The sequence below is a fragment of the Pantherophis guttatus genome, chromosome 2 (genome assembly GCF_059756535.1).
Source record: "Pantherophis guttatus breed Tessera chromosome 2, ASM5975653v1, whole genome shotgun sequence".
Classification (NCBI taxonomy): domain Eukaryota; kingdom Metazoa; phylum Chordata; class Lepidosauria; order Squamata; family Colubridae; genus Pantherophis; species Pantherophis guttatus.
In genome coordinates, this window is record NC_142064.1 from 159,340,783 (window position 1) to 159,368,082 (window position 27,300).

The window sequence follows — 27,300 nt, forward strand, 5'->3', positions numbered from 1 at the left end:
TTTATTATTTCTTGATCTTCTTCCATTTCTTTGCTGTATGCCCTGGTATTGGGTCTATTTCTTTTAAACATGTTTATGTTCTTATTGAGTCAATCCAACCATCCTCTGCTACCAGATTGTTGCGATATTTTCTGGATCAGACTCAATAAATTATTAAAGAATTAAGAGTTCAAATATAACTCCTTTTATTTACACAAAGGCATTCTATATTCGCTGAATATTCATAGATAGAAGCAGGGAGCCTGTGGAGAGAAGCTCCTTATATACATAGAGGGTGGAGTCATGAAGATGGGTTATGAGTCATGAATACATTAGGGACCATAGAATAAGTTAACTCTTGATGTTCTTATATACACTATTTACACATTAGAGAATAAGGCATTTACATCTAACAGGGATAAAGGTGGGATAAACGGGGTGGTGCAATCGGAATAAATTACCCACCAATTTACTCCCTGAATCATCCACACAAACCGCAGCACCGCCTGCTCAACCCCCTCCCCTCCCAGCCCCCCAGACAACCAAGTGCGCCGCCCCGCCCTAGTTTCTTTTCCATGGCACGTCAGCAGCTCTAAGCCCCACCCACCCTCCTCACTCTCGAAGCCTGGAGAATTCGAGGCTTGGGTAAAGCTCCGCCCACTTTTGACGCCACTGCCCCGCGTCCCCTCCCTCCGCTTCGGCGCCGTGGGTGAGGTCAGCGCCGCGCGCCTTTCACCCAGGCTTCCTTCCCGTCCAGATTCCGTTGCGGAGGGAGGCGCTGCATCTCCTGCGGGTTCTTCGCCTCCGGCCTTGGGCGCCCGGCCGGCTCCTTGCTCCGAGACCATGGAACTGGCGGACGGCGTGGTGTACCAGGAGGATCCGGGCGGTCCCGGCCCGGCCATGATGTCAGAGCGGGTGTCTGGTCTGGCGGGCTCTATCTACCGCGAGTTCGAGCGTCTCATCGGGCGATACGACGAGGAGGTGGTGGCCGAACTGATGCCGCTGGTGGTGGCCGTGCTGGAGAACCTGGACTCGGTTTGTGCGCACAGCCAGGAAACCAGCGTAGAGTTGGAGCTGCTGCGGGACGACAACGAGCAGCTCCTCACCCAGTACGAGCGGGAGAAGGCGCTGCGTAAACAGGCCGAGGAGGTGCGTAGGAGGAGGCGAGGGCAGGGAGGGAGGGGGCGACGACGATTTGGGGGCGCGGTGGTCGTGCGGATGATGTTGGCAGCGCCGGAGGATCTCAAGAGAGGCTTACAGGGACACGGGAACGACGGCCTGGTGGCCAAAAGTTTGGTGGGGAGAGGATTTGAAGGAGCCAAATGGATGGTGTACAGTAATAGAGTGGGCTTGCTGGTGCTTGCTTGCCTGGGATGGACTTCCACAGCCAAAGTGGAAGTTGGCTATTGTCATTGCATGGAGAGCTGGATAACAAAAAAAGTGTGTTTAGAATAGAAAAACCCATGAGCAGTCGAGGATGGGTGTGACTCTTGTAGCGGAGGCCTTGTGGCAGAGCTGCTGGTCCCACCGTTGGGGTAAAGGCTACTGTTGATTTGAAGGAGATGCTTTGATTGCTTTTGCTTGTGATCCTTCCAGAGGAAGCTGATTGGCCGCTGTTAACACAGGATCCTTGCCAGCTGTATCTTATGACGCAATGGTTTGTAGAAAAGGGTGAACTTCTGAAAGGCTCCGTTTATTGCTTTCAACACTTTCATGCCCTGGGGCAGTAATTTTAGTTGTGTGGTAGTTGTCATATGCTCGTTATGCGGTGGTAGGCCTCAATAAATCCATTCTTGTAGAGAATTTATGACGTGTAGAAAGTTGTGGTCTTAAGAAACTGGAGAACGAAAACTTTGAAGCAACAGATAATGTAGGAAAACATTTTTTTTTCTCACGAAGTTCCAAGATGCTAAATATCAGAAGTGAGATTAAATTAGTTTTTTACAACACATTTGATACTAAAAATTATAGATAGGATGCACTATGTGAGAAAAAACAATTGCTAGTAATATAATGCTTTTTCTGTCATGCTGAATTTTTAAAAGGTAGGTGCCATGATTTTAAATACAATTAATTTAGAAAAAAAAACTAATTTTATCTTGCTATCTTTATACTGGTATATATATCTGTTTATATATAAATGAAATTTTGAATTTTAAATAGATGAAAGAGAAAAAAAATAACTAACCCTTCCTTATGCAATTCTTCCACCTGTAACATTGAAAGTTGCTTTTCATTAAACAAAAGCACAATTGAGTATTTTAGGTAAGTTCTTTAATCAAGCCATGCTGTTGATGCGTGGCATTCTAAATTCACCTGCTGCATTCAGAATGTATTTATTCATTTATTTAATACAATCTTTATTATTTTGTATAAATAACTCAAGGGCAAACACAAACACATATAATACTTCCTCCTTCTCCTCCTGTTTTCTCCACAACAGCAACCTTGTGAGATGGATTGGTCTGAGAGTGTGACGGCCCCAAGGTGATCCAGCTGGCTTTCATGCCTAGGTCAGGACTAGAACTCTCAGTCTGATTCCTCAAAACTGTGATGCTCTGATTTGAGAACTTTTATAGTGTTTCATATTTTGAAGAGCATTTAAACTATAAGTACTGTGATGGTGGTATTTCTTCCATACCTTAGGGGAAATTTTTCTTTTGACTTGTGGGCAGGATAGGACAGTCCCAGGAGTCTGGGGATTAATTTGTTAAAAGGCTTGATATTGCTGCTTAAGAAGAAGCAAATAATATTGAGAATGAATGATAAATTAGGATAGATACTGTCATCAGAAACAAATGTGTCAATATTTAGCTCAAGATCTGTAGATGAACCTTGACACTTATTTTAGTCACGATGAGTGCAGAAATGATTATGGTGATTTTGGCTGTGAGTTACTAAATTATAAGGAGTCACAACATTACTTATATAAATGCATTGATGAAATGAAGAGTTAAATTTATTTTCATATATGCATTTGACAGTAATGTGAGTAGAAATGGACTTTTTATTGAATAATAATTATTTGCTACTTATCCGTGGAACTTAAAACATTTGCTTTGCTTAAACCCCAGTTAAGCAGGAGTTGAGTAATAAGACTAGGAAAAAAACCTGTTAGACACTTTAGGGTTATTGATGTGTAGAATCATTGTAGCAAGTTAGATGCATTAATGTTCTGACTTGACATTAAGTAGTTTCGCATCTTTGTATTTATTTGAACAATTCTGAATGCAATCACTACTGTGGCATATTGTTTGTTGTAAGAAATTACAACAGTAATTGTAATTACTGTGACAGTCCATAGCTAGTGGTATCCTTCTAGTAGCTCTGCAGAGACTGTTGACAAGCTGAAATCCTCACTTCTCTTACCTTCCTCTCACCTTCTGAAATCTCTTGAGAAAACTAGCTTTTTCTAAATCTGTTTGGGAGTATTATGTGGAGTGGAGGAAGTATCTAAGAAGGTGACAAGGTATTGTATAAAGTCTAGCAGGATTTTTATGCTACCTTAGTTAAGCATTTTAATTTTTTATTTCTCGTTATTTATGGCAGTAATGCTATTACTTTATGGTAGCATCTGAAGTAAAAGAGATATCATAACTCTTGTCAGTTATGTCTCAGTCAAGAATATGTTTATCTTTATCACTGTTTCTTTAGTGCCTGAAGGCAGTATGTATCACATGGTATTTGTAAGGATTCTTTTGGCTAAAGAAGTGGGTAAAACTATTTTAAGTAGTGCACTTGGCTTTTTTCTATCATTAGTGTTATCTTTTCTGTCAGATATAATTTGTACTAAACATTTTGAGAAAGCAATCTGATTAGCTTATGATTTACATGTGATTTGTGTGTAACATTTTTTAAACAAGCTTTCTGATATTGATAGAGCTAAAAATAGTTTTATCTGAGATGTTTTGAAATGGCCAGAAAGCAGTGTATGTTCTAATCATCAACACTGAACTGTGTACGCACATAAGTCTCTTGACTGGAAGAAAAATTTATCCAATCTAAATAAAATTATTTGTATATATTCATTCGTAATTGTTGTTTTCTGTGTCAAGAATACCTTGGACAAGAGAGTATATATCTTTAGTGCAATATTACATGGCTAGTGTAATATTACTTCTGTAATTTGGTGTTAAGAAATGTTTCCTTAACATATCCGGTGATGCCACTTGTAGAGTGTTCTTTTCTGCCCTTAATATATGCTTGATATATCTGTGTTTGCTTTTATTTTAAAATTAGGTTGCTTGGGAGATTTTAGCTTTAGGATATGAATATTCAGTACCATATTTATGCATAAGAATACTAAATAGACCTAAAACTGAGGTACTACATGATTTAACTACTTTGAATACTTTAAATTGTTTGAATTGCTATTTTATTAAGAATAAAAAGTTTATGTTCTATTTTGAAATTTCGTTTGGATTATCAGGGAGGCTCAGGATAAATGGATTAAAAACTCACTGTTAAACACTGAATAATCTCTTAAAAACTTCAAGACTCAAAGGATTACTTAAATAGCTTAGTCTGTGGACTTTATCTAAGAGCATCTGTAGGAAGCTAAGATGTGTCAGCTGTGTCTCTCTGTCAACAGAGTAGACTGTTAAATTGGATTCTCCATCCCAGTGTACATTTTCAAAATCTTGGTTTGTTGTGGATTCTTTGGAATAGATATAGGGAGAAATGATGTTGTTAATGTTTATAACAATACCTGTATGGTAAAAGTAGAATCTCCTGCAAGTTTAACTTTATTCCTGATGACTGCATGGAAACATCCCAGTAGTTTTGTTAGCAACAGTATGGAAGTGGTTTGCTATTTGCTATTGCTTTCTTTCTGGATTTCTTTTAAAAATTCTAATATAGCCTTTAGTAGCCCTTTCATCACAGTTTTGACCAAAATAAACTCGGTTTAATTTCTGAGCCAAAATAACACGGTCCAGTTGCAGCCAGCACAGGCTAGAGTCATATCCCATATTCTAACATAGATAGGATAAAAATTATCCCCAGAAGAATCAGATTGTATCCTCTAATATAGTATAGAGTTGGATAGAAAAATGTGTATTTGTTTTGCTTGTGCTGCTAAAATGGTTTGGAAAAGAGGTTAAACAGCTTCTACAGGGTATTTAAATATATAAAATATTTAAATATACTCATAAATACATTTTCTTTTGACACAGAAATTTATTGAATTTGAAGATTCTCAAGAACAAGAAAAAAAAGAGATACAGATACGAGTAGAAGCTTTAGAATCACAAACTCGGCAACTTGAACTAAAAGCAAAAAATTATGCTGATCAAAGTAAGTAAGAAATATGTGTAAATTTTAACTAAGTCCTTTTAAATTACTCACACAATTCATTTATATTTTGGAATGAAAATCATGAAAGAGCTTTATACCAAAATGATTCCCTAGTTGTGTTGTTTTGTTTATTTATAAATTTGTGTAGCCACTCATCTCAATGCATATTATGATGATGATGATGATGATGATGATGATGATTATATTTGTATACCGCCCTTCTCCCGAAGGACTCGGGGCGATGAACAGCCAACAGATAAAATACAAAAAATACAAAATTTAAAACAATATTAAAATCCAATTAAATTAATTTGGCCCACAGTTAAAACACCCCTATATTAAAACCCATAATTTAAAATTAAATTGTTTTAAAATTAAAACAATTAAAAAAAAAGCATATACATATGTACACAAACAAATACACATGCATATGTACTTTATTTTGTATTAACTAGTATAATCCATGTAGTTACTAACCTAGTTAATTTTTTTGTAATAGCTGAGTGGAGAGCTTTGTGAAAGATATTCAACTAACTGTTGGAGTGATTTGTCCATCTAAAACAGGAGTATCAAACTCAAGGCTTGAGGGCCAGATGTGGCCCGCGGGGTGCTTAGATCTGGCCCGCGGAGTCACCCTGGAAACAGCAAAGAACCGACCCATAGTGCCTCTCAATGAAAAGAGAACTTGGGAGGGCCACCTGCAGGCTTCCTGGGCCCCATTTTCTCTGGCAGAGGGCTATCAAAACAAATTAAAAACAAAACAAAAGGAGAAATGTTTCCCCTTTTGCATTTGGGCATGCAAGAAGGGACAGGAAAGGAGAAAGGGAAAGAGGAAAGAAAAGGATGGGAAGATGGGAAGAGAGCAAGGAAAGAAAAATAACGGAAGAGGGGAAGGAAGAAGAAAGTAGAATGAAGAGGGAAGGAAAAAGAAGAAAAGGAAGGAAGGAAGTAAAAGGAAGGAAGGAGATTATAATGAGAGTGAGGGAGGTTCTGAAGGAAATCCTGCCTTAGCACTTGGCCACCACAGACACCCCCGACACAAGTGACGTTGAGCTGGCCACGCCCACCCTGGCCACACCCACCCCACCCCTCCAAGGTCAAACACAATCCTGATACGGCCCTCAATGAAATCGAGTTTGACACCCCTGATCTAAAATAATTGTATAACAATCATTCTAGATCTGCAACAGGTTGAAATATTAAGAAGGATTAAGAGGCAAAGATTTGTCTGGGGAAAAGTTCCATAATACTTGCTGAGACTTATTTATAGGTAAACATGTTTAAGATTGTTCATAAATCCCCATTCACTCTTATGAATCAAATTTGGAAAATACTTGTAGTCTCACTTGGGATATACTTGTAGTCACGCTAACCAGATTTGACTTAGTTTAGATCAGCTAAATTCAAGTAGATTCTATTACCCATAACTTGATATTTTCAAGTTAAAATGATTCAAAATCTTCTTAAAATGTTCCAGGAAATTTAGTGCTAAAATTCTTTATTATTATTCCATAATAATTCTACATTAAATGTAAGGAGATCTCCAAAATCATATATTGGAGATTTTAAAAAATTATTTCTCACGGAAATAGCTAAAAGTTTCAGAAAGAGTACAAATAATAATAGAAAAAATGTCAATCTTGATATGTACTTTTCTGCAGTAGCTATTCAAATTATTATATTTTTTATAGAGTATGCCTATATTTAAAAAAAGTACTTTGATACATTATATTCAGAAATAGTTTTATCAGACAAATTAAATTCTTTGTAATCTGAAGGTTTCTCCCATCCCACCCTCCAGCAGCCAGTTATTGGACTTTAAGGATATTAATCTTGGATATTTGGTCACCTGAAGTGAAAGTGTGACTGCTGACAATTTTTCTTGTACTTTCAAAGTTATTTATCTTTCCTAATTTAATGTTTTCGTTTATTTTCATTTAATGAACCTAGAAGCTTGTAAAGCATCAACCTGAAATATAATCTGAACTTCTAACAGTGCTTTTGGATACCTAAGGTAGATTCTTAGAAAATAGTAGATTGGGTGCAATCCAGTGTTTGCTTATCTTGTGATTTATAAATGCTTAAACATTTCATATGAGTCCACTATCTAGAACTGTGCAAAATACTTCAAAGATGAAATGTTCCAACCTCAAATACCCTATTCTGATTTTTTTTCTGGCAGTATTGCAAGTTCAGAATTTTTTTTTTTTTTGATGAGGTTGGAAAAAGATATTTAGGGACAGAATGTTTTGACCTCAAAATGCTGTGCATATCTTTACTCCTGGCTCATGACTCCTTCATTAGGTAGGATATCGTATGATTTATCAAAGAGATTTCTGGAAGAATTGAAGACTTCAAGTTCCTAAAACTTCCTTTCCGTTTGTATAGCACGTTGGGGGAAATTTTTTTTTTCTTTCCTTACTATTGATTTTTTGTATTGATTTTTTTTCCTTTTTGTTATTCTTTAACAATAAAAATATAATAAAATTTAAAAAAAAGGATATCGTATGATTGTGTTTCCAGCTTGAAACTGAAAATAAAACAATAAAAGATAATAGAATCCAAGAAAGCAAAAAAAAAAAAAAAAAAAAAAAAAAAATTACATAAGAAATAAATATATAAAGAATTCCTGTCCTGGAAAATTACTCCTCACTCACTTTGTGGCAAGTATAAAGAGTTCCTTAATATCATCCCTTCTTAGCTACATTACATACAACCACATTTCACAAGTATAAAGTAATTCCAGTATCCAAATACAAATAAAAAACTAAAGTTAAGCATGGCAGAAAGAAAGAATTTCTCCTTTAAAAAAAACTCTCCAAATTTCCTTACTTTAGAGGGAAAAAGTTAAATGTAAAACCAGTTTAAGTATGAAATAATCAAGCAACATATTGGTGAATACCTAGAGATAAAGTCATCACTAGAAACCAACATGGATTTGTCAGAAACAGATCATGCCAGACAATTTTTTTTGCATTATTTGACAAAGTGACAAAATTAGTGGACCAGCCAAATGCTGTGGAAATAATTTATTTGGACTTCAGTAAGATATTTGATAAAGTTGATCACAAACTATAACTTGATAAGCTAGAAAAATGTAGGTTAGACAGCATCACCACCAGATGGATTTGTAACTGGCTGGCCAACCACACTCAATATGTAATCCTTAATGGAACTACATCTACATGGTGGGAAATATGTAGTGGGGGACCCCAAGGCTCTGCTTTAGGCCTGATACTCTTCGATATCTTCATCAATGACTTAGACAAGGGGATAGAAGAGGGACTCATCAAATTTTCAGATGACATCAAGCTGGCAGGAGTAGCCATTACTCCAAAAGATAAGCAGAAATTATAGAAGGATCTTGACAGACTTGAACATTGGGCCAGTCTGATCGCTTAGGGAACAAAAACCCACTTCAACCCATTTGGTTGAAGTGAAAGGTAATTTTGCTAAGAGATGCTGGATGCAGGAAAGTCAGACGGAATCTGAGTTTCCCGTGCAAGAAGACAAGGCTATTTCCTTCAGTCCCTTCCCTCCCCCCATGACCTGTCCAGACCCACACAATGTGATGTCGCCTGGATGTTTTGGATACATGGAGGTGTTTGGGCTGGTAACTTTTCACACTCAGGGCAAACGGCCTTGAAGATACCTTGGCACAAACCGGTCCCACTGTGATTAGCTTTTCTTCAGCTGTCATCCCACTCCCGAATTCCCACACAAAAATGCATACAGGTTTACTGCTGCCAATTTGTCACCCCCCTCCCCCCCAATACTATCTCCCCCAGTCCTTTGATGGCAGGACACAAGTGTGGTGCCAAGCTGAAGATGGTGGATCTGACAGGCCTTATCTAAAAGGATGAAATTCAGTGTAGAGAAAAGCAAGATTTTACATTTAGGCAAAAAACTCCAAATGCACAAGTATAGAATAGGTGGTACCTGGCTCAACATCAATAACTGCGAGAGGGATCTTGGAGTCCTACTAGACAGTCACTCAACTATGAACCAGCAGCATGCTGCAGCTGCCAAAAAAGCCAATGCAATCCTAGGCTGCATTAATAGAGCGATAAAATCAAGATCAAATGAAGTGTTAGTGTCACTTTAACTGGTCTTTTGGTATGACCACACACACACACACACACACACACAGGTTGCAGGAATTGGGTATGTTTAGCTTAATGAAAAGAATTACTTCCTTAAATTAATTGACGATTTCTAAAAATAGTTAGCAAGAGAAGTGCACAAACCTAGTGTCCTCAAAAGGCTCCAATATGCGGCTGGAGCAAAATGATGAATTCCCCCATCTCCCCTCCCCTCCACCCGAGATAACTGTCTTGTGGTCTCTTCATGTGAAAAAGGAACGATTGTAAGGAGAAACAGCTTGGGCAGTTTCACATCAGAAGATCAAGGGGAACTGATCCACTTCTGTTCCTTTGTAGAAGCTGCAAATAGCCAGCATCATTTGCCTGTCCTCAGATGGCTGGCTTCCCCCAGAAGCCCATTAGGTGAATGCCCTCCTGGGCTGGAATAATTACAAGAAGAGGATTCTGTTTTACATTTACATTCATTGGGGAGGAAGGGATTACAAAAAAGTAAGTGGGCGCACTATAGGGAATACACATTGAAAGCAATGCCCTGGCACCAGCAGCCACAAGTGTGTTAGGCAGACAGCTCTGTGTATTTCACACTATGTGCCTCCTTTCGCCCTTGTTAATCCTTTCCTCTCTAATCTCTCCTGCTGTTAGAAATTTTCTGTTTAGTCCACCTGCATTAGATTTTTCTTAAATTTTGTATGTTTGAGAACTTTATCTTCCTGTAATTTCTAGTGTCCCAGGTCATTTGTATAAACATAGAGTACTACTGTAACTGCCTACTCTAAGCTGCTTAATCACTTGGCGTCTAGACCTTCCTCTGATTTATTTTTGTAAAGGAGTATTTTTCTTTAGGAAATACGCAGTTTGGTTTAAATTTTCATTTCTCAGAGCTATATGTATTCTTAATTTAAAGACATATGAAGATCTATAAATTAAGAGTAAGAATAATGTCACTTTATTTTCAGTTAAGCCATATTAGCCGTATTTTTCAGAGTATAAGACACGCCTTCCACCCCCCCAAAAGAGGATGAAAATCTGTGTGTGTCTTATACTCCGAATGTAGCCCCACCCAGCCTCGCAAACGGAGATTTCAGAGGCTGAAAGAAGCCTCTGAATGAAGCTTCAGAAAAAAAGGCTCTGAAAGGCTTTTATCTAAAATAATACGGCAAGCAACAAAAGAAGAATCAGTAAAGGTTTTAACCAAACTATGCTAACAAATCTGGAGAATGACACAATAACCAACAGAACGGAAGAGGTTAATCTATGTATCAATACCAAAGAAAGGAGAATGAACAGAGTATAGATAGTCCTTCAGAATAAAAGCCTCTGAAAGAAGCTTCAGAAAAAAGGCTTCGAAACAGAACTTCAGAAAAAAAGCCTTTTTTTTCTGAAGCTCTGTTTCGGAGGCTTTCAGAGGTAAAAAAAAGCAAGGCACAGGGCTCACAACCAAGGAATGAACCTGTTGCTAAAATTCACCTCTGGGAACAGCTGATTGGGGGTATTCTGGGAGGCTGATCCACCCACCAATCAGCTTTTTTCTTATTTTTCTCCCCAAAAACTAAGGCCCTCTTATACTCTGGTGCGTCATACTCCGAAAAATATGGTAAAATAAAGATGAATTTGGATTGTATAGCAATCTCTCACTATAAATATTATTGTTATACTTAAACTTAAAATAACTTAAAAGAAGATAGTTCTGTGTAATTTATCTTAAAAATGTCCACCTACTCTTTCCCAGATTTATAAAGTTCTTTAGTCACTAAATAATGCATATAATGTAAATGAATAATTCCTGCTATGCTGTTTGGTTATTTATCTTGCGGGAGTCTTTCTTTTACCAGCATTGTTGTTGTTAATGCTCTTGAATGCTAGTATTACCATTTCATTTATTTATACAAAATTGTAGATAACACAAGAAATAAAACGTGTGATGTTCTTTTCGGATGTCCTGGGTTCACACGCATTGATTGTGTTTGCATGCCAGTCAGTTGGGAATCTTGCTAAGCGTCATGCATGGAGTCTATTTTTTCTACTTGTTCTTTGGGCTTAGATGAGAGACTAGCCTAACCACAAAAAAGTAAAAGCTTGTTATAGTAGCCAAACCTTGACATTTTCTTTGTCACCCAAAGGAACAAATCCTGAAGTGTAATCCTGGCTAGTGAGAGTTGTAAGTATGCAATGTATAGCTGGCCTGAAATCTATGCTTAAAAAAAAAAGACGTATGAGGAATCAAGGTAGGTGCACTGTATTTAGCACTTCGAACAGTATATTTTACTATTTCAGACAAAAAGGATGGAAAGAGTGCTTTATCGGTGTCCTGATAATTTCAGTTTAGAATAGTTAATATTCTGAATTGCATTTGCTTTGAACGTAAGTTTGAGAATCAGTCTGGAAATTAACAAAATAAGATTCAGTAAGAATCATATCAGAGAACAAAAAAAGACCTGACATTAGCCAGGAGTATGTGGGAAACAACCCCCTCCCCGCCCCAAAGAATGAAATATTTTGGGGAATATTAAAAGAGGCAGAATATTATATTTCCCCAAAGGAGAAATGGAGAAACATGCTCTTAGAGGCAGAAAACAGCCCCAGTCTTTCTTAACGTGCCTATTAACAAACAAAACACCTTCACCTCCAGGTGATGGGATTAAGGACAGGACATGATCTTAACCCCTTTCATTGAAAAAAAGTGGAAACAATACCTGTCCATTATGAAAGGCAGGCTGGAGGCTAGATAACAAGATAAAATCAAATTCACATGCCTGACGGGATTAGGACTAAGGAAGTGATAATTAAGACCCATTATGAGCCTTTGCAAAACAAGTAAAACTAATCAAATAATAAAAACACACAAAGCAAGTCTCCAGATTACAAAATGCTGTAAAAGAACTGTATAAAAGCCCATGTAAAAGCAAACCAATTTGTCAGCTGTCCCAGAACCGCATGCTGTGTGCGTGTTGGTTCTGCTCATCAATAAACAAAGTCTTCCTTTCCAATCAGCCTCCATGTTATTTCTAGTGTCTTTCTCCCACCTTGGAACTGAACCAGATGGATTTTCCTCCCAACAAGCAGGAAAGTTGAAGGAGGAGACAAAAGGGATTAATTCTGGCTGCAGAAGACCAAGCCTTAAGAGCAAATGCATATAAAACCAGAATTGAGGAGATGGCAACAGACAACAAATGTTGCCTTTGCAAAGAAGCTGGAGAAACAGTGGATCACATATAGTTAGCTGCTGCAAGATTGCAGAGGCTGATTAGAAACAAAGGCATGACAAAATAACAATAATGCATTGGAATGTCTGCAAGAAATAGTGCTGGCCTGCAAGCAAGAACTGGTGGACTATAAAATAGACAAATTAATAGAAAATGAAGAAGTGGTCTGTAATTATAGAATTCAAATAGACGAGCACCTGCCTCAATACCTCAGACTTAATAATTGTCAATAGGAAAGACAAAAAAATCTGGATAGTGGACATTGCAGTACCTGGAGAGAGCAGAAGAGAAGAGAAGAGAAAAGAGAAAATCACGAAATACAAGCGCTGCAAAAGGAAGTAGAATGACTGTGGCAAAAGATAATACAAATACTGTGTTTCTCCAAAAAGATGACCCACCTTGAAAAAAAGCCGCCCATTTGAGCGCATGCGATCAAATTAAGTCCCACCCACAAAATTAGCCCTAATTAAGACCCCGCCCACCCTGGCACACAGGTTAAAAAATAAGCTAGGGTAGGGATGGGGGGGTGGAGCTGCCCTACTTACCAGGCCTTGCACACCCCAACATCTGTGTCTCCTCCTTTTGCAGCCACTTCTTCTGTGGCTGCTTGCCGCCACTCGCACGCATCGCCATGGCCTCCGTTTCACCTTGAGATGCCTTCCGGCAGGCATCTAAAGACAAAACAGAGGCCAGGGCAATGCGTGCGAGTGGCAGCAAGCGGCTGCAGAAGAAGTGGGCCAGCAGTCGGCTCCTGCTGGGCGGGGCCGTTAGTGCCACCGCCGCAAGGTGAGTCAATAATTAGAACCCTCCAAAAAGAAAGCCTAGCCGTTTTGGGGGGGGGGTGTCAAAAGAAAATAAGACCCAGACTTCTTTTTTGAGAAATACGATAGTAATAGGTGCCTTGGGTGCAATCCCAAAACATCTGGAGCACCCTTGAATACTATCAGCATTGACAAAATTGTCAGCAAAAGGCAGCTTTATTTGGAACAACTTACATACTCCGACGATACCACTAATAATATTAAAGGACAACATCTGATTACCCTAAATCCTTGGTAATAGTGGACAAAAATGCTAAATTCAGTCTAAACATCTGTCTAACTATGCACCCAAGCATAATAAATGAAACATGCATGTCATCCAATCCTCAGTGGCTTTGGATGGCTCACAGTAGTCAAAGAAATTACAATAAAATGAAGATGTTGTAATATTAATGCATAGGCATAAACAGAGATAATTCTGGGAAAGATGGAAAGAAAAAGAGGAAAAGAGGAAAGAAAGGAAAGTCAGAAGCAAGGGGGGATGGACATGATTACATTACTGACAAGTGTACATTTGGAAGACTAGAAGGACCAAACTGGGGACAGACTGTCCTGGAGAAAATCAATCTATGTGGTAGTCGAAATTCAGTACTGATCTGATGGCACATAATCCAGCAATCATTACAAAGAAAAAAACATTCTTTTTTTAAGGAAAAAACAAAGCAAGTGTACAAATTTAAGATGATGGGTCATACATAATCATACATATGTATGTATGAAATCATACCTAAGATAAGAACCATTTTGAACTAGGTTAGTTGTTTATCTTAGCAATGAGAGCAAAATGATATAACTTGTTCATTTAAAGGTAGAATTTGCTAAAATGCTGCCTTTCCATAATTCTGTGCCTACATAGCTATTGTCTGGTAGGAGAAATGCATACAGCAGCTGTTAAGGAGGAGTTATTCAGAACTAAAGAGCAAAGTGTAGTGTGAGCAGCTGTTCAATCTTCTGTGCGTTCAACAGAACAAGGCTGATTTTCTGTATTCTTGCCTTTATGTTGGGTATCGTCATATGACATGCTAATTTGCACTGTGCTTTAGTTTAGGGTGATGAACTGATTTTTTTAAAAAATCAGAATATGGCTAAAGCAGAGTTAATCAACTCATCCCTTGCTTTAAGTGAAGTTACTTTATGATGTGGAATATAATTTGAGTACGTGCAGGGTCTTCTTTTGTCTGCTGGCTGCTTTTTTTTTTTTTTTTTGCTTTAATTTACAATTTTTTGCTTTAATTTACAAAATTTACAATGCGTTAAGCAATAGCCTTCATACTTTTGTATATTTATACAAAGTCAGCTTATTGCCCCCACAATCCTCATTTCACCTACCTTTGAAAGGATGGAAGGCTGAGTCAACCTTGAGCCTGGTGAGATTTGAACTTGCAGTAATTGCAGGCAGCAGATGTTAATAACAGTGCTTTAGTCCACTGTACTACAGGCTCTTCATTCTTTGCTCCTATTCTGTTTTTACCAAAGTGGTTGGGCAGGATTTTTTTTTTTAATCCATTCTTTTTGCAGAGGTTCTGATGCTGTCAAACCATTGCTTTCACCAAAAAGGAGAGTATTGGGGAAGAAAAAAAAATGTTTGGCCAGTTAGTTCAAGTATAAACGGGACTGCCATTTTTAAAAGAGCTTGCAGAAAAGGCAAAAAATACAGTCATCGTTTGCTGTATTGCCAATAAGTATTTGCTTGATAGGTCATTTTTGATTGCAAAGAGTGGTTTACTGCATGTGTTGGAGGGGATCTAAATATGACTAAGTACTCTTGCTGTTCTTTATAAGCTGTTCTGGGATCCTTTCAGTTGAAGGTTTAATTCAGTATTTGTGGATTAAATACTTCGAAAAAAAGCCATTTTATGTATAATCATGTTATGTTTGCCTACGTTATGCTGGGAGGAGACTTCCTCTTCTGCGCATGTCCAAGATGGCCGCTCTCAGCTGTGCGGCGGCGATGCCGGGGGGAATATTCCCGGCTTTTGGGGGGTTTCGGGGCCGGACCAGCTAGTTATGCCCCATGCCCAGTGAGGGGAGCTTCCCACTGGTTTCTTCTGATATCTTGAGAGCTCGTTGCTCTCCAGGATGCGACGGCCAGGATGAGGGCGGAGGCAGCTATGCTGCGGCTTTGCAGCCGGGTGAGAGCGGCCTCGGCGTTGCCCTGCGGCCGCCGGGCTGGCGGAACGGCAGCGACGGCGTCGGCGATGCTGCCCCTCGTTGGCGCTCCAGGGGAATCCGTGGGGATGGCAGGAGTTCCTGCGAGACCCAGCAGTGGATGGAGGCGACTTTGGAGGGCTGGCGACATCGATGGCACTGGCTGCGACGCTGGGACAAACGGCTGCGGGGGATGACATCAGAGAGGGCGAAGTGGGACAGGAGGCCTGCATTGGGAGAGCGAGGGGCACTCTGACCATTATACCAACTATGCTAACAAAGTTGCCTGTTGCGGCCATGGGGGGGGTGACCCACTTGGAGAGGGCTCACCCCTGATCGTTCCAGAGGCTCTCCCCCCTCCCTCATGTGGATGGGGGTGAGTTAGAGGCATTGTTGACCCCATTGGCCGTGAAAGATCTCTGGCCAGGTCTTCTGTGCCTCGTGTGGTCTATTAGCCTCTGTGAGGCTATTTATCATCTGGAGGTGGCCTCTGGACAATGTGACATCTGCCTCCCATGGACTTTTTTATGGCCTCCTGATTCGCCTAAGGTGCAGCCACTGGAGTCTCTTCCTGGCCCGTGGTCCTGTAGATTGGTGGTTGTCATCAATGCTTCCCAATTGTAGAGAGATATACCCTGGATTTCAAGTCTGGTATGGAGTCGGACGATGACTGTGGTTCTTGGCCCTTCCCAGATTTCGTGAGAGGGCAGCTGGTGTCGACATCTGGCCCCAAAATGGCTTGGGACTCCATCCACTGCTGTGAGAGAGCAGTGGAGTTTATTGACTTGGACCTGACTGGATATCCCTTTTCCGGAATTTGGACCAACTCGAGCAACCCCCTGGCCGTGGGCTTCCCCCGATTATTTAGATGTATTCGCCAGCGGAGCTTCTTATTCTGCGAGATTTCCCCCCTCTGACAGGTGTGGCCCTCCACTCTATCGAGGGCCTACCTTTATGATGGGCTTTGGCACCCCGAGAGGTGGCATGTTGCAAAAAGGGGATTGAGGGGTTTTCTGGGGAAATTTTTAGATAGATTTTTAAGGGGTTCTAGGGGGCGGGAGGGTTGTGTGGATTTGGGGGTTAACCCATGGGGGGAGGGGTCTGGCCCAGCTGCCAGTCGGGCCACGGAGGGTGCAGATTCCAGGGGTAAGGGGGACATTAGAGTTCATTCTGCTGAGGGCTTTTCCATCAATACCCTGAGTGGGAGGGGCAGATATGGCGGGAGCAGGGGGCCATATCATGTGATGGGGGCACGCACTCGCTATCTCTGAGCGGTGGCATGCCCCGGTCCCCATAGCCCTTCTTGTTCCCCAGGCTGTTCAGACTGTCAGGGCCCGAGCCTTCAGCTGTTGCTGTGCAATGCCAGGTCCATGGTAAATAAAGCCCCCCTCATTTGCGATCTTATTCAGGAGGGGGGAGCGGACCTGGCAGGTATTACAGAGACCTGGTTGGGCCAGGAGGGGGGAGTTCCCCTTGTAGATATGTGCCCACCAGGCTTCCGTGCATTCCACCAGCCGAGAGCTCAGGGCAGGGGCTGGGGGGTGGCAGTTATTATAAAGGAAGGTCTTGATCCGAGGGAGACCACTGTTCCACAGATAGCCGGATGTGAGTCACTTCTTGTGAAGTGGGGCTGTGGAGTGCAGATGGGCTTGTTGATCACGTACCTGGCTCCCTGCCACGTGGCAACGGCCCTGCCTGAGCTGCTGAACGTCATAGCCGAGGTAGCAGTTGATACCCCCATCCTGCCATCCATCGGTGAAACGTCTGAGGTGGCTCGGGAGTTCATGGCTTCTATGACGGCCATGGACCTGACTCAGTTAATTCATGGCCCTACTAACACGGGCGGGCACACTCTGGACTTAGTTTTTATCTCTAGTCAGTGGTTGAGTGGCCTTGATACAGGGGATATAGTCATCGAACCCTTGTCATGGTCTGACCACTCGCTCCTTTGACTTGACTTTCTAACTGCTACACCCCACCACAGGGAGGTGGGACCGACTAGGTGGTTCTGCCCCAGGCGCCTGATGGATCCTGATAGGTTCCAGATGGAGCTTGGGCCATTTCCTGAGACTCTGGCTCATGACTCGGCTGAAGACCTGGTGGCCGCCTGGGACAGTGTGGCTGCCGGGGCTTTGGACTGCGTCGTGCCTTTGCAGCCTCTGACCTGGCACCGAACTCACCTAGCTCCTTGGTTCTCCGAGGAGCTGAGGGAGATGAAGCGCCGGAAAAGACGCCTGGAGAGCGGTTGGAGGACCAGCCGTTCCAAATCCGACTGAACACTGGTGAGGTCTCATATTAAGACCTACCTAGTGGCGATAAAAGCGGCAAAATCTAGCTATTTTGCCGCCCTTATTGTGTCATCAGATAATCGCCCAGCTGCCCTGTTTAGGGTGACCCACTCCCTCCTCCATCTGGGAGCGCGGGATGATCCCTTGCAGGGTCGAGCTGAGGATTTTGTGCAGTATCTGTATGACAAGATCGCTCAGATTCGGGAAGGCCTGGCCTCTGACTGCGTAAGTCCGAACGGGATGATTGAGGCAGGTTTTGGGAGTGTTATCTGGGAAGAGTTTGATCCTGTGGCTCCCGAGGACGTGGACAGGATTCTGGGATGGCTGAACGCGACCACATGTTTATTGGACCCGTGTCCCTCCTGGTTGGTTCTGGCTTCCCGGGAGGTTACACGAGGCTGGCTCCAGAGGATTATTAATGCTTCTTTGAGCGAGGGTGTCCTACCGGCCGCCTTGAAAGAAGCGGTGGTGAGGCCCCTCCTCAAGAAGCCCTCTCTGGATCCAGCTGTTCTGGCTAACTATCGTCCAGTCTCCAACCTTCGTTTTATTGCGAAGGTTGTTGAGAGTGTGGTGGCGCGGCAGCTTCCCCAGTACCTGGATGAAGCTGTCTATCTAGACCCGCTCCAGTCCGGCTTCAGGCCTGGGCACAGCACGGAAACGGCATTGGTCGCGTTTGTGGATGATCTCTGGAGGGCTCGGGATAGGGGTTGTTCCTCTATCCTGGTCCTGTTAGATCTCTCAGCGGCTTTTGATACCATCGACCGTGGTATCATGTTGCACCGGTTGGAGGGGTTGGGGGTGGGGGGCACCGTTTTGTGGTGGTTCTCCTCCTACCTCTCTGACCGGTCGCAATCTGTGTTGGCAGGGGGGCAGCGGTCGACCCCGAGGCGCCTTGTTTGTGGGGTGCCGCAAGGATCGGTCCTCTCGCCCCTTCTGTTCAACATTTATGTAAAGCCGCTGGGTGAGATCATCCGTGGCTTTAGGATGGAGTTCCATCAATACGCTGATGACACTCAGCTGTACATCTCCACCCCAGGCCCCCCCAACAATGCCCTTGAAGTGATGTCCCGGTGCCTGGAGGCCGTGCTGGCCTGGATGGGGAGAAACAGGCTCCGACTCAACCCTTCCAAGACCGAGTGGCTGTGGCTTCCGGCGTCCCAATATAGCCAGCTGGTGCCATCGCTGGTCATTGGGGTGAATCACTGGCCCCCATGGAGAGGGCTCGCAACTTGGGCGTCCTGGATGCATGGCTGTCTAGAAGAGCATATGACAGCTGTGGCCAGGGGGGCTTTTTATCAGGTCTGCCTGATACGCCAGTTGCGTCCCTTTCTGGATCCGGACTCCCTACGCATGGTCACTCAGGCACTCGTCACTTCCCGGGTGGACTACTGCAATGCTCTCTACATGGGGCTCCCCTTGGGGTGCACCCAGAGGCTCCAGTTGGTCCAGAATGAAGCCGCACGGGGGATTATGGGAGCGACGGGGCGCTCCCATGTGACATCTCTCCTGCGCGAGCTGCACTGGCTTCCGGTGGTCTTCTGGGTGTGCTTCAAGGTGTTGGTGACCACCTTTAAAGCGCTCCATGGCTTAGGGCCGGGCCATCTACAAGACCACCTTCTGCCGCCAATAGCCTCCCACCGGCCAGTTCGCTCGCACAGAGAGGGCATTCTCAGGGTGCCGTCCGCCAGACAGTGTCGGCTGGCGACCCCCGGGGGAGAGCCTTCTCTGTGGCGGCACTTGCCCTCTGGAACGACCTATCCCCAGAGATACGCACGATACTAGACCTCAGGACTTTTCGTCGGGCCCTGAAAACACATCTATTTCATCTGGCCGGGCTGGCTTGATCCCATCCTTTCGGTTTTAATTTGAAATTGGTTTTAACTGGGTTGTTTTAAATTGAGGGCCGAAATTATTTAATGTCTTTTAAACTGTTTTTTAAATTTTATATGTTATGTTTTATCTTGGCTGTTCACTGCCCTGAGTCCTGTTGGAGAAGGACGTTATAAAAATCAAATCAAATCAAATCAAATCAAATCAAATCAAATAAATAAATAAATAAATAAATAAATAAATAAATAAATAAATAAAAGTGTGAAATATTTTAAGGAATTTCAGAAGAAAAAAAACCTTTACGTTATTAATGTGGCACAGAGTACTTACTATAGGTTAAATCATAAAATGATTTATTGTTTTGACCAAAGAAGTTTGTATAAGCATTATTGAAATGTCTTCCATTTTAAATTGGACAGATGAGCCTTTGTATAGAATTTTTGTTTAGATGGTAGCAGTGGGGAGACTCCATGTAGTTTTCTGCCAGATGGAAACAAACAATGGCCTCACTTTTCTTCATGTACCTCTTAGCAAGTACAGTTTAGGGGCAGCTAAAACAGGCTGTTGATTTACCCTTTGATGTCTGATGGGTTCTGCCATGTCAACGGGCCAATTTTGCAGGTTTGTACCAGTGGTGGGCTTCAAATTTTTTAACAACTGGTTCTCTGCCCTAATGACTGGCTGGGCTAACTCGACGTCGCTTCTTTGACTAAGAGATAGCCTATCTCTTTTGCTCCCTCTGGATTAATGAGTTAAAAGAGCTGCCTCTAGACATTCATTTTAATAAGATTTTTAGAAACCTGCAGTTGAAAGTTCTTCGTGTCTCCTTACCCTGAAGACCCAATTTCATTTGGAATTTAATCCCAAAATGATTGCCCTTTTACCATTTCTCTTGATACTTCTCCAAAATGCACCCGTAAGAAGCCACCTCCCTCCCTCCCTCCCCCCCCCCCCTCTCTCTCTCTCTCTCTCTCTCTCTCTCACACACACACACACACACACACACACACACACACACAAAATTTAAGCAAATTCCCTTGTTTTGGAGACATTAGAACCACAGGCTAGAAGGTACCTTGGAGATCTTATAGTTCAACCTTCTGCTCAAGGCAGAAGACCTCATACATACGCAAGTTCACAGACATCCCGGCTTTGGCTGCAAGAACTGCAGGCAGCCTTCCCCGCCACATAGTTCCTCCTCCCGCGACTGCAAACAGGAGGCCTGAGAGAAAGTGCCTGGTCTGGGCACAGAGCCCTCCACGATGGAGCCCTTCCCAGGGAGCAAAGCAGGAACTTACTGATCCGTCCCAAGGGCGAGCTCCAGAGTGGTGGCGGTGGTGCTCCGGGTGGGCAGCCCTCAGAGGAGGAATTTTCTCTCAAGCCTCCCACCCATCAAGATGTTGCTTGATCTCACAGCCACTTCTTGCAGCCTTTGTTGGTGCTGGGCATGTCTTAGGCACTCGGGGAAATGCTCCATGTGCTCTCCAGGTTGGCAGCTGTTTCTCTCCGCTGCTGCTCTTGCTGGGAGAGTGTCTTGCGCAGCACAGTGAAATTTAGCAGCTGTGAGCCACCACTTTTCTCTAAGTCCCATCCGGAAAGTGCTGTGGCAGAGAGAAGAAGCCAGGTTGAATGCTGTTTCTCTCTGCTGCAGGCCCGCAGCACTTTCTGGATGGGACTTAAGAGGACCCAAAGCAGCAGCTCATGGCTGCTAAATTTTGCTGTGCTGCACAAGACACCTCCCAGCAAGAGCAGTAGTAGAGAGAAACAGCTGCCGACCCGGAGAGCACATGGAGCGTCTCCGCAAGCGACTGAGGCTCGCCCAACACCAAGGGCCGGAAGAAGCGGCTGCAAGATCTGAGAGATGCCGGAGATGCAATCCGGTTGCTTCTCTCCGCTGCAGCGCTTTCCAGATGGGACTTCTTACAGGCAAGAACCTTACCCAACCGCTTTGTGCCCCCTGCGCACATGCCCCCTCCCGTGCCCGTGCTGTCCCCCGCGGCCCTTTGGCTGAGCACAGCAGGCCGTAGGCTAGATAATTTTCTTCAGTCCGGGGGACTGTAGTTTGAGGCCAGAGGGGGGCATGCGGGGGGCATGTGGGCGGAGGCCCCGGGGAAGGCCAGAGCCAGGGACTGGCACGTCCCCCGCGCCGCGATCCGAGGCGAAGGGTGAGCGGGCGGCATGCAGGTGGAAGGATGATGAGAGCCAGGCCCGAAAGGCAGCCGGGCCTCTCTGTATTCCCCCAAGTGGGTGAGGCATAGAGATCATCTGGGCCATGTGGCCGGTGTGGTCTGTCGCAGCAAAGGCAGGCAAGTGAGTGAGGCGCGGAGATCAGCTGGGCCACATGGTCTGGGTGAGCGAGCCAGAGAGTAGCTGGGTGTGGGCGTGACTTTAGCCACCGGCGAATTGAGATAGGGCAGGGTGGGGTAGAGCGGCACACGGCAGTTGGGGTCAGCCAGTGGTGGGATTTGCTGGTTCGCCGTACTGCACAGAATCGTAACAATCAGTTCGCCTGAACCAATCTGAAGCGGCAGCAGCCCACCTCTGGTTTATACCTTATTCAGCAGCTTCTGTTTTGACTTCTGTATCGTAGGGCTGCCATTTTGTTTCTTCCCTAGTGTCTTTTTTCAAGTCTACATTTTCAGAAGTTGAGGACAGTTCTTCCGGTGGGTTGAGAAGGCCCGAAAATGTGTGCTCTGGAGCTGACCTAGGGCAACGCTCGCATGCCCATTAATATGTCTCCATGTGCCACCTGTGGCACGTGTGCTATAGGTTCGCCATCACGGCTCTAGGCCCTAGGGGCTCTAGGGTCTGAGCTTCAGTGTTTTTAATTTCTCAATTAACTTCAAATATATTAGCAGATTAATGTTAGGCTATGATTAGGCTATGATTCTCTTTGTATCAGGAATATCCTTGAGGCATAGTCTGCTTTTTGATCAATGATTAAAAATAATGTATCATGCGCTGTTCTGCAATTATTGTGTGTGTGTGTGTGTGTGTAAATATGTTCCAGTTATTTCCATTAAGGTTTTTTTTTTAAAAAAACCTTAAACTATAGGTCAATCTTTCCCAGCCTGGTGTCTCTACCAGATATATTGGACAGTCCAAATGTTCTACAGGATAATAATTTGGTAAACTTGATAAGCCTGTTGAGAAATGTAATCAATCATGTGGAGAAGGCTATATTTTGACTTTATTGTTCATACAATAATACCACAAATTATCCATGTCTTTGTATTTGAATAATTTTTTTCATGTTGACCATCTGTTGTCAGATAATGCCTTGAGTTTGCAATTACTTAGCTGTGGATGAAGTATATTAAAGACCTATTCTCTTAGATGTTGAAAGAAAACTGATAGAGAGCATTAGGCAGCAATATACTGTGTCTAAAAAACTCCTGCTATATGAATTTGCTACAATCAAATCTGGAGAAGGTCCCTGTTTGTTCAGGAGGCAAAAGAATCCAAAGTACTACCTTTAATTATTGACACCATGTATGTTCCCATAATAGCAATAAAGTAATCCACTAGATGGAGCAGAAGTATAGTTGACAAATGGCTCAGTTGAGAGGACATTGAGATTATATATCTTCTCTACTGAGATTAAAATGAAATATGCTAGAAAGCTTAGGTGGAATATTGCTTTCCCTTGTATAGTTAATCAGGGTGGTATAAAGTAGATAAGTTTAATATTTGCTATGTGCTTAGATGCTGCTAAGCTCTTCTTTAAAACAATAACCAATGATGTTTCGTATTTTTTGGAGTATAAGACGCACTTTTTTCCCTCCTAAAAGAGGCTGAAAATTTGAGTGTGTCTTATACTCCGAATGTAGTTTTTTGAAGCTTTTTTCAGCCCTAACAAGGCGCTAGCGATGCTAGCGAGTGAAGTTATCTCCGTGCTAAGCTTTTTTTCAGTGAAGCGATTTTCTATGCTTTGCCTTCTCCCTCCGACTCTCAGCTGTGAAACTTTTTTTCAGCTCTAAAGAGGCGCTAGCAGGTGAAGCCTTTGCCTGCTTCCTCTGACTCTCAGATGTGAAATTTTGTTCAGCCCTAACGCGGCATTAGCGAGTGAAGCGATCTCCGTGGTTTGCTTTTCTCATTGCTTCTCTCTCCAAAGATCAGTTGTGCTTTAGAAGGTGTTTTTTTATCTCCAAGCAGGGGATAACAAAACAGCAAACTATCTCCAAGCAGGGGATAACAAAACAGCAAGCTTACCAGACTAAGAACACTAGCCAGATGAATACCTGGTAGGCAGATTCCCCCCCCCCCCCATTTTCCTCCCCAAAAACTAAGCTGGGTCTTATACTTCGAAAAATACAGTACTGCTGAGCAAACTTACTATAATCTGTTTTATTGTTTTCTACTTCCCCATGCTTAAAAACATACATAGCTGGCTAATGATACTTTGCTAATTTGTTAATGTGATTCTGTTTTAGGTTTCTCATTTTTATATTTCTAATATTAAACTAATATGGTGGGGGAATAATAAAACGTAACTGTAGGATTTTGTAGCAATGTGGTCCTGGCAATATGCGCAAAGTCCTTGTTTTTCTGTATAATTTCTATTGCATTATATAAAAATTTCATGATCACATTTCCCCCCAACTTTGGCCTTCTTGGATTGTGTTAAGAGCAATAAGCAAGCAAGAATATCCCCCCCCCCCCCTGAAAATAGATCAAAATAGTATTTGAATTGATAGCTTGGATTTGTAAAAACTAGGTTGAGGTAAACATCTTTTGTTTCTATTGTTGAAAATAGTAAACTGAATGAATTATTTTCTTTTTCAGTTAGTAGATTGGAGGAGAGGGAAGCGGAACTAAAGAAGGAATACAATGCTCTTCATTCAAGGCATACAGAGGTAGGTAACTAGGTATTACCTTGAATAGTGCCTCTATGTAATTAGTGAACTCAGGGACTTGTGCTTAAAAGTACCAAGTATATTAAATCTCTATCAGCATTTTCTGAAAAATCTCATAAGGCTTTGATTCTTTGCTTTTGGAAGGCATTGGTGGGTCTTGAATATTGCTGATGGGTTAGGGTAGAAATAGATGGTATATTGACAACACATGATTTGAGTTCAGACACAAGGTTGTTGACATGATTGAATATGGCAAGGGAGAATTCATGGGAAAGATTGGTAGATGATTGAGAAAGGTAGGTAGTTCCTTTATTGCCAACTGATCAATTGAGATGAGAAATTTATCTTCAATTGCCTAAAAAAGTAATGAGAAGAACAGTCTGTTGAGCTGGACTCTTTTCAGTTATAATGACCATTACAGATCATCCTTATCATCTTGTATGCCATCTGACTCTGAAACAACTCTGGATGATAGAAACGATGATCCCATGAACTTTGGAAGCCCACCCCCTGTTTCACTAACAAGCTTCTCAGATGTTTATATTTTTTGTCAAGGTTTGCCTGATTTATGCCACTTAAACCCATATTTTCTTGTGGTAAAAATATTAGATATGCATGCTTTTTAAGGCAATGTCATTGAATGTAATCTGGCTAATGCCCAACCAAAGTATAATCTGAATAAAAGATTAGCAGGGGTTTTGGATTACATAATCATTGATTTATGGCCATTTGTTTAGCAATTGTTTGAAATTATGACAGTGTGAAAAAAGTGACTTACGACTGCTCCTTGCAGTATCCCCACATGATTAAAATTTGGGTTCTTGGCAATCAGCATATAGTTATTGTAGTTGTATATTTGATTGCCATTTGTAGCCTTCCCAGCCTTCCCTTTGCTTGTTGGAGCTTCCAACAAGCAAAGTCAATGTGGGAACCCTTAACAACTGTGTGATTCACTTAATGACTGCAGCAAAAAGATCGTAAAATCAGGTCCAATCACTGCCTTGGTGGTTCCAATCCCATTTATGGTCTTAAACCAAGGACTACATTTACCCAGATTATATTTGTCAAGTAGTGAATGTCTTGACGCAAAAATTACTGTGAAGTACTACTGATGATAATTGTGGCCAGTGCAATCGGGTTTTTTTCCTTGGATGTTTATGTATACCATTGTCAAACTGCAGAATAATTGAGATGGACAAAGAAAAAGAAATATAAAGATGCAAAGAACAATATTAAGTTAAAGATTGAAATAAAGCTACGTATATAGATCTTTATGTATTGATTTTTGGAGGGGGGCTTCTGATCACTTTTTGAATCTTGGAGATAGTATGTGGGAATTTGTATTCCTGCTTTTCAAGCAATAGTTGTCTCCCAAAGTGGGTTAATTCAATGCTTCTATACAGTGCTGGTGATGAATGTTGTACATTGATAAAACTGAGATAGAGAATGTCTTTAAAGGTTACAAGCTAAAAAAAACGTAACTATGGGAAAGTAGTGGGAGAAATTCACATATGATATCAGTCATGATTATCAAATGAAGTGTATATATGCATATCTGTGAATTAATAGCCAGGCCACAGTCACAGGGAATTGTACAGACAATATAAACAGAGAAGAAATCTGTAAAGTGCAGTATTAAACCTTTCTTGTGCATTTGATTCCTGTGTTCTGCCCTCATCAAATCTTGAATAATAGGAAATAATTCCATCTTTTTCTCTCTGCAGCACTCTGCATTTATAGTCTAGAGCAGGGGTGTCAAACTCGATTTCATTGAGGGCTGCATCAGGGTTGTGTTTGAACTCAGGAGGCCCAGTGGACGTGGCCATGGTGGGCATGGCCAGCTCGACGTTACTCATGTCGGGGATACCTGTGGTGGCCTGAGCGCTCCACCAGTGAAAACAGAGCTCAGGAAGCTGAGCTCCATTTTCGCTGACAGAGGGCTGTAAGAGGCTGTTGCAGCCAAAAACAGAACTCAGTTTTCGCTGGCAGAAGCACCGCAGGCCGGTCCTTTGCTGTTTTCAGGGGGCCCCCGTGGGCCAGATCTTAGCACTCTGCAGGCCAGATCCTTGACTTTGACACCCCTGGTCTAGAGTACTGTCTGTTAACATATGACATACCTTGAGTATGTCATATGCTCACTTAATGGTATTGATGGTTCACCAACATTAAATTATTTTTATTTTTCCTTAGAGACTTGGTGTGTTCCCAATTAACTGTTATATACCAATTAACTACTATATATGTGTGTTGTAAATCTCGATCAAGAGTTTATTGTTATTGTTTATTGCTCTCTGAATGGGTTTGAGTTCTGTTCATATCACAATCTCTCATTTATGAAAGAATTGTAGCTATGCCTAGCCCGCCAGATATTCTTAAATTTAGTTTAGGAAGCATGTTATTCACTGAGAAATAAGAATTGCATTCAAAATGATTACATAAACCTATTTGAAAGGAGCTGGTATTAGTAATCATATTAGTTCTTATAAAATGCCTAATTTTTCTTACAGGTGTAATATCTCTGGCACAGGAAAGATCTGATTATAATGATAAAATGCTTCCTATCGTGTTTCCCTGTTTTATATTTTTTGAACCCTGAAATAAGCACTTTGCCTTATTTTCGGGGAGGTCTTATTATTTTGGGGCACGTGGAGCAATTCGGTGCTCCTCTTGTCATTTTACCTGATTTCCAGCTCTGTCTCACTAACCCAACCAGAGGAAATGACAGGGACTGGCTTCGCATGCGTTTAAATATTTGTAGGGAGGGCTTATTTTCAGGG

At 42.2% G+C, this 27,300-nt stretch overlaps 1 protein-coding gene across 4 annotated transcripts in view; it reads left to right on the plus strand.

The window, feature by feature from the left end:
* The first annotated feature begins 642 nt into the window (after nt 1–642).
* SPAG9 (sperm associated antigen 9) overlaps nt 643–27,300 on the plus strand; it is a 99,780-nt gene continuing 73,122 nt past the window's right edge. For 3 of the 4 annotated variants that reach the window (XM_034412969.3, XM_060688730.2, XM_087887134.1), the window contains exons 1-3: nt 654–1,128; nt 5,154–5,274; nt 24,453–24,523. In XM_034412969.3, coding sequence (XP_034268860.2) covers nt 823–1,128; nt 5,154–5,274; nt 24,453–24,523 — 498 coding nt within the window. In that variant the 5' untranslated portion in view covers nt 654–822. Of the gene's footprint in view, nt 1,129–5,153; nt 5,275–24,452; nt 24,524–27,300 lie in introns of all 4 variants that reach the window. The other variant, XM_034412965.3, reaches the window with a different exon arrangement.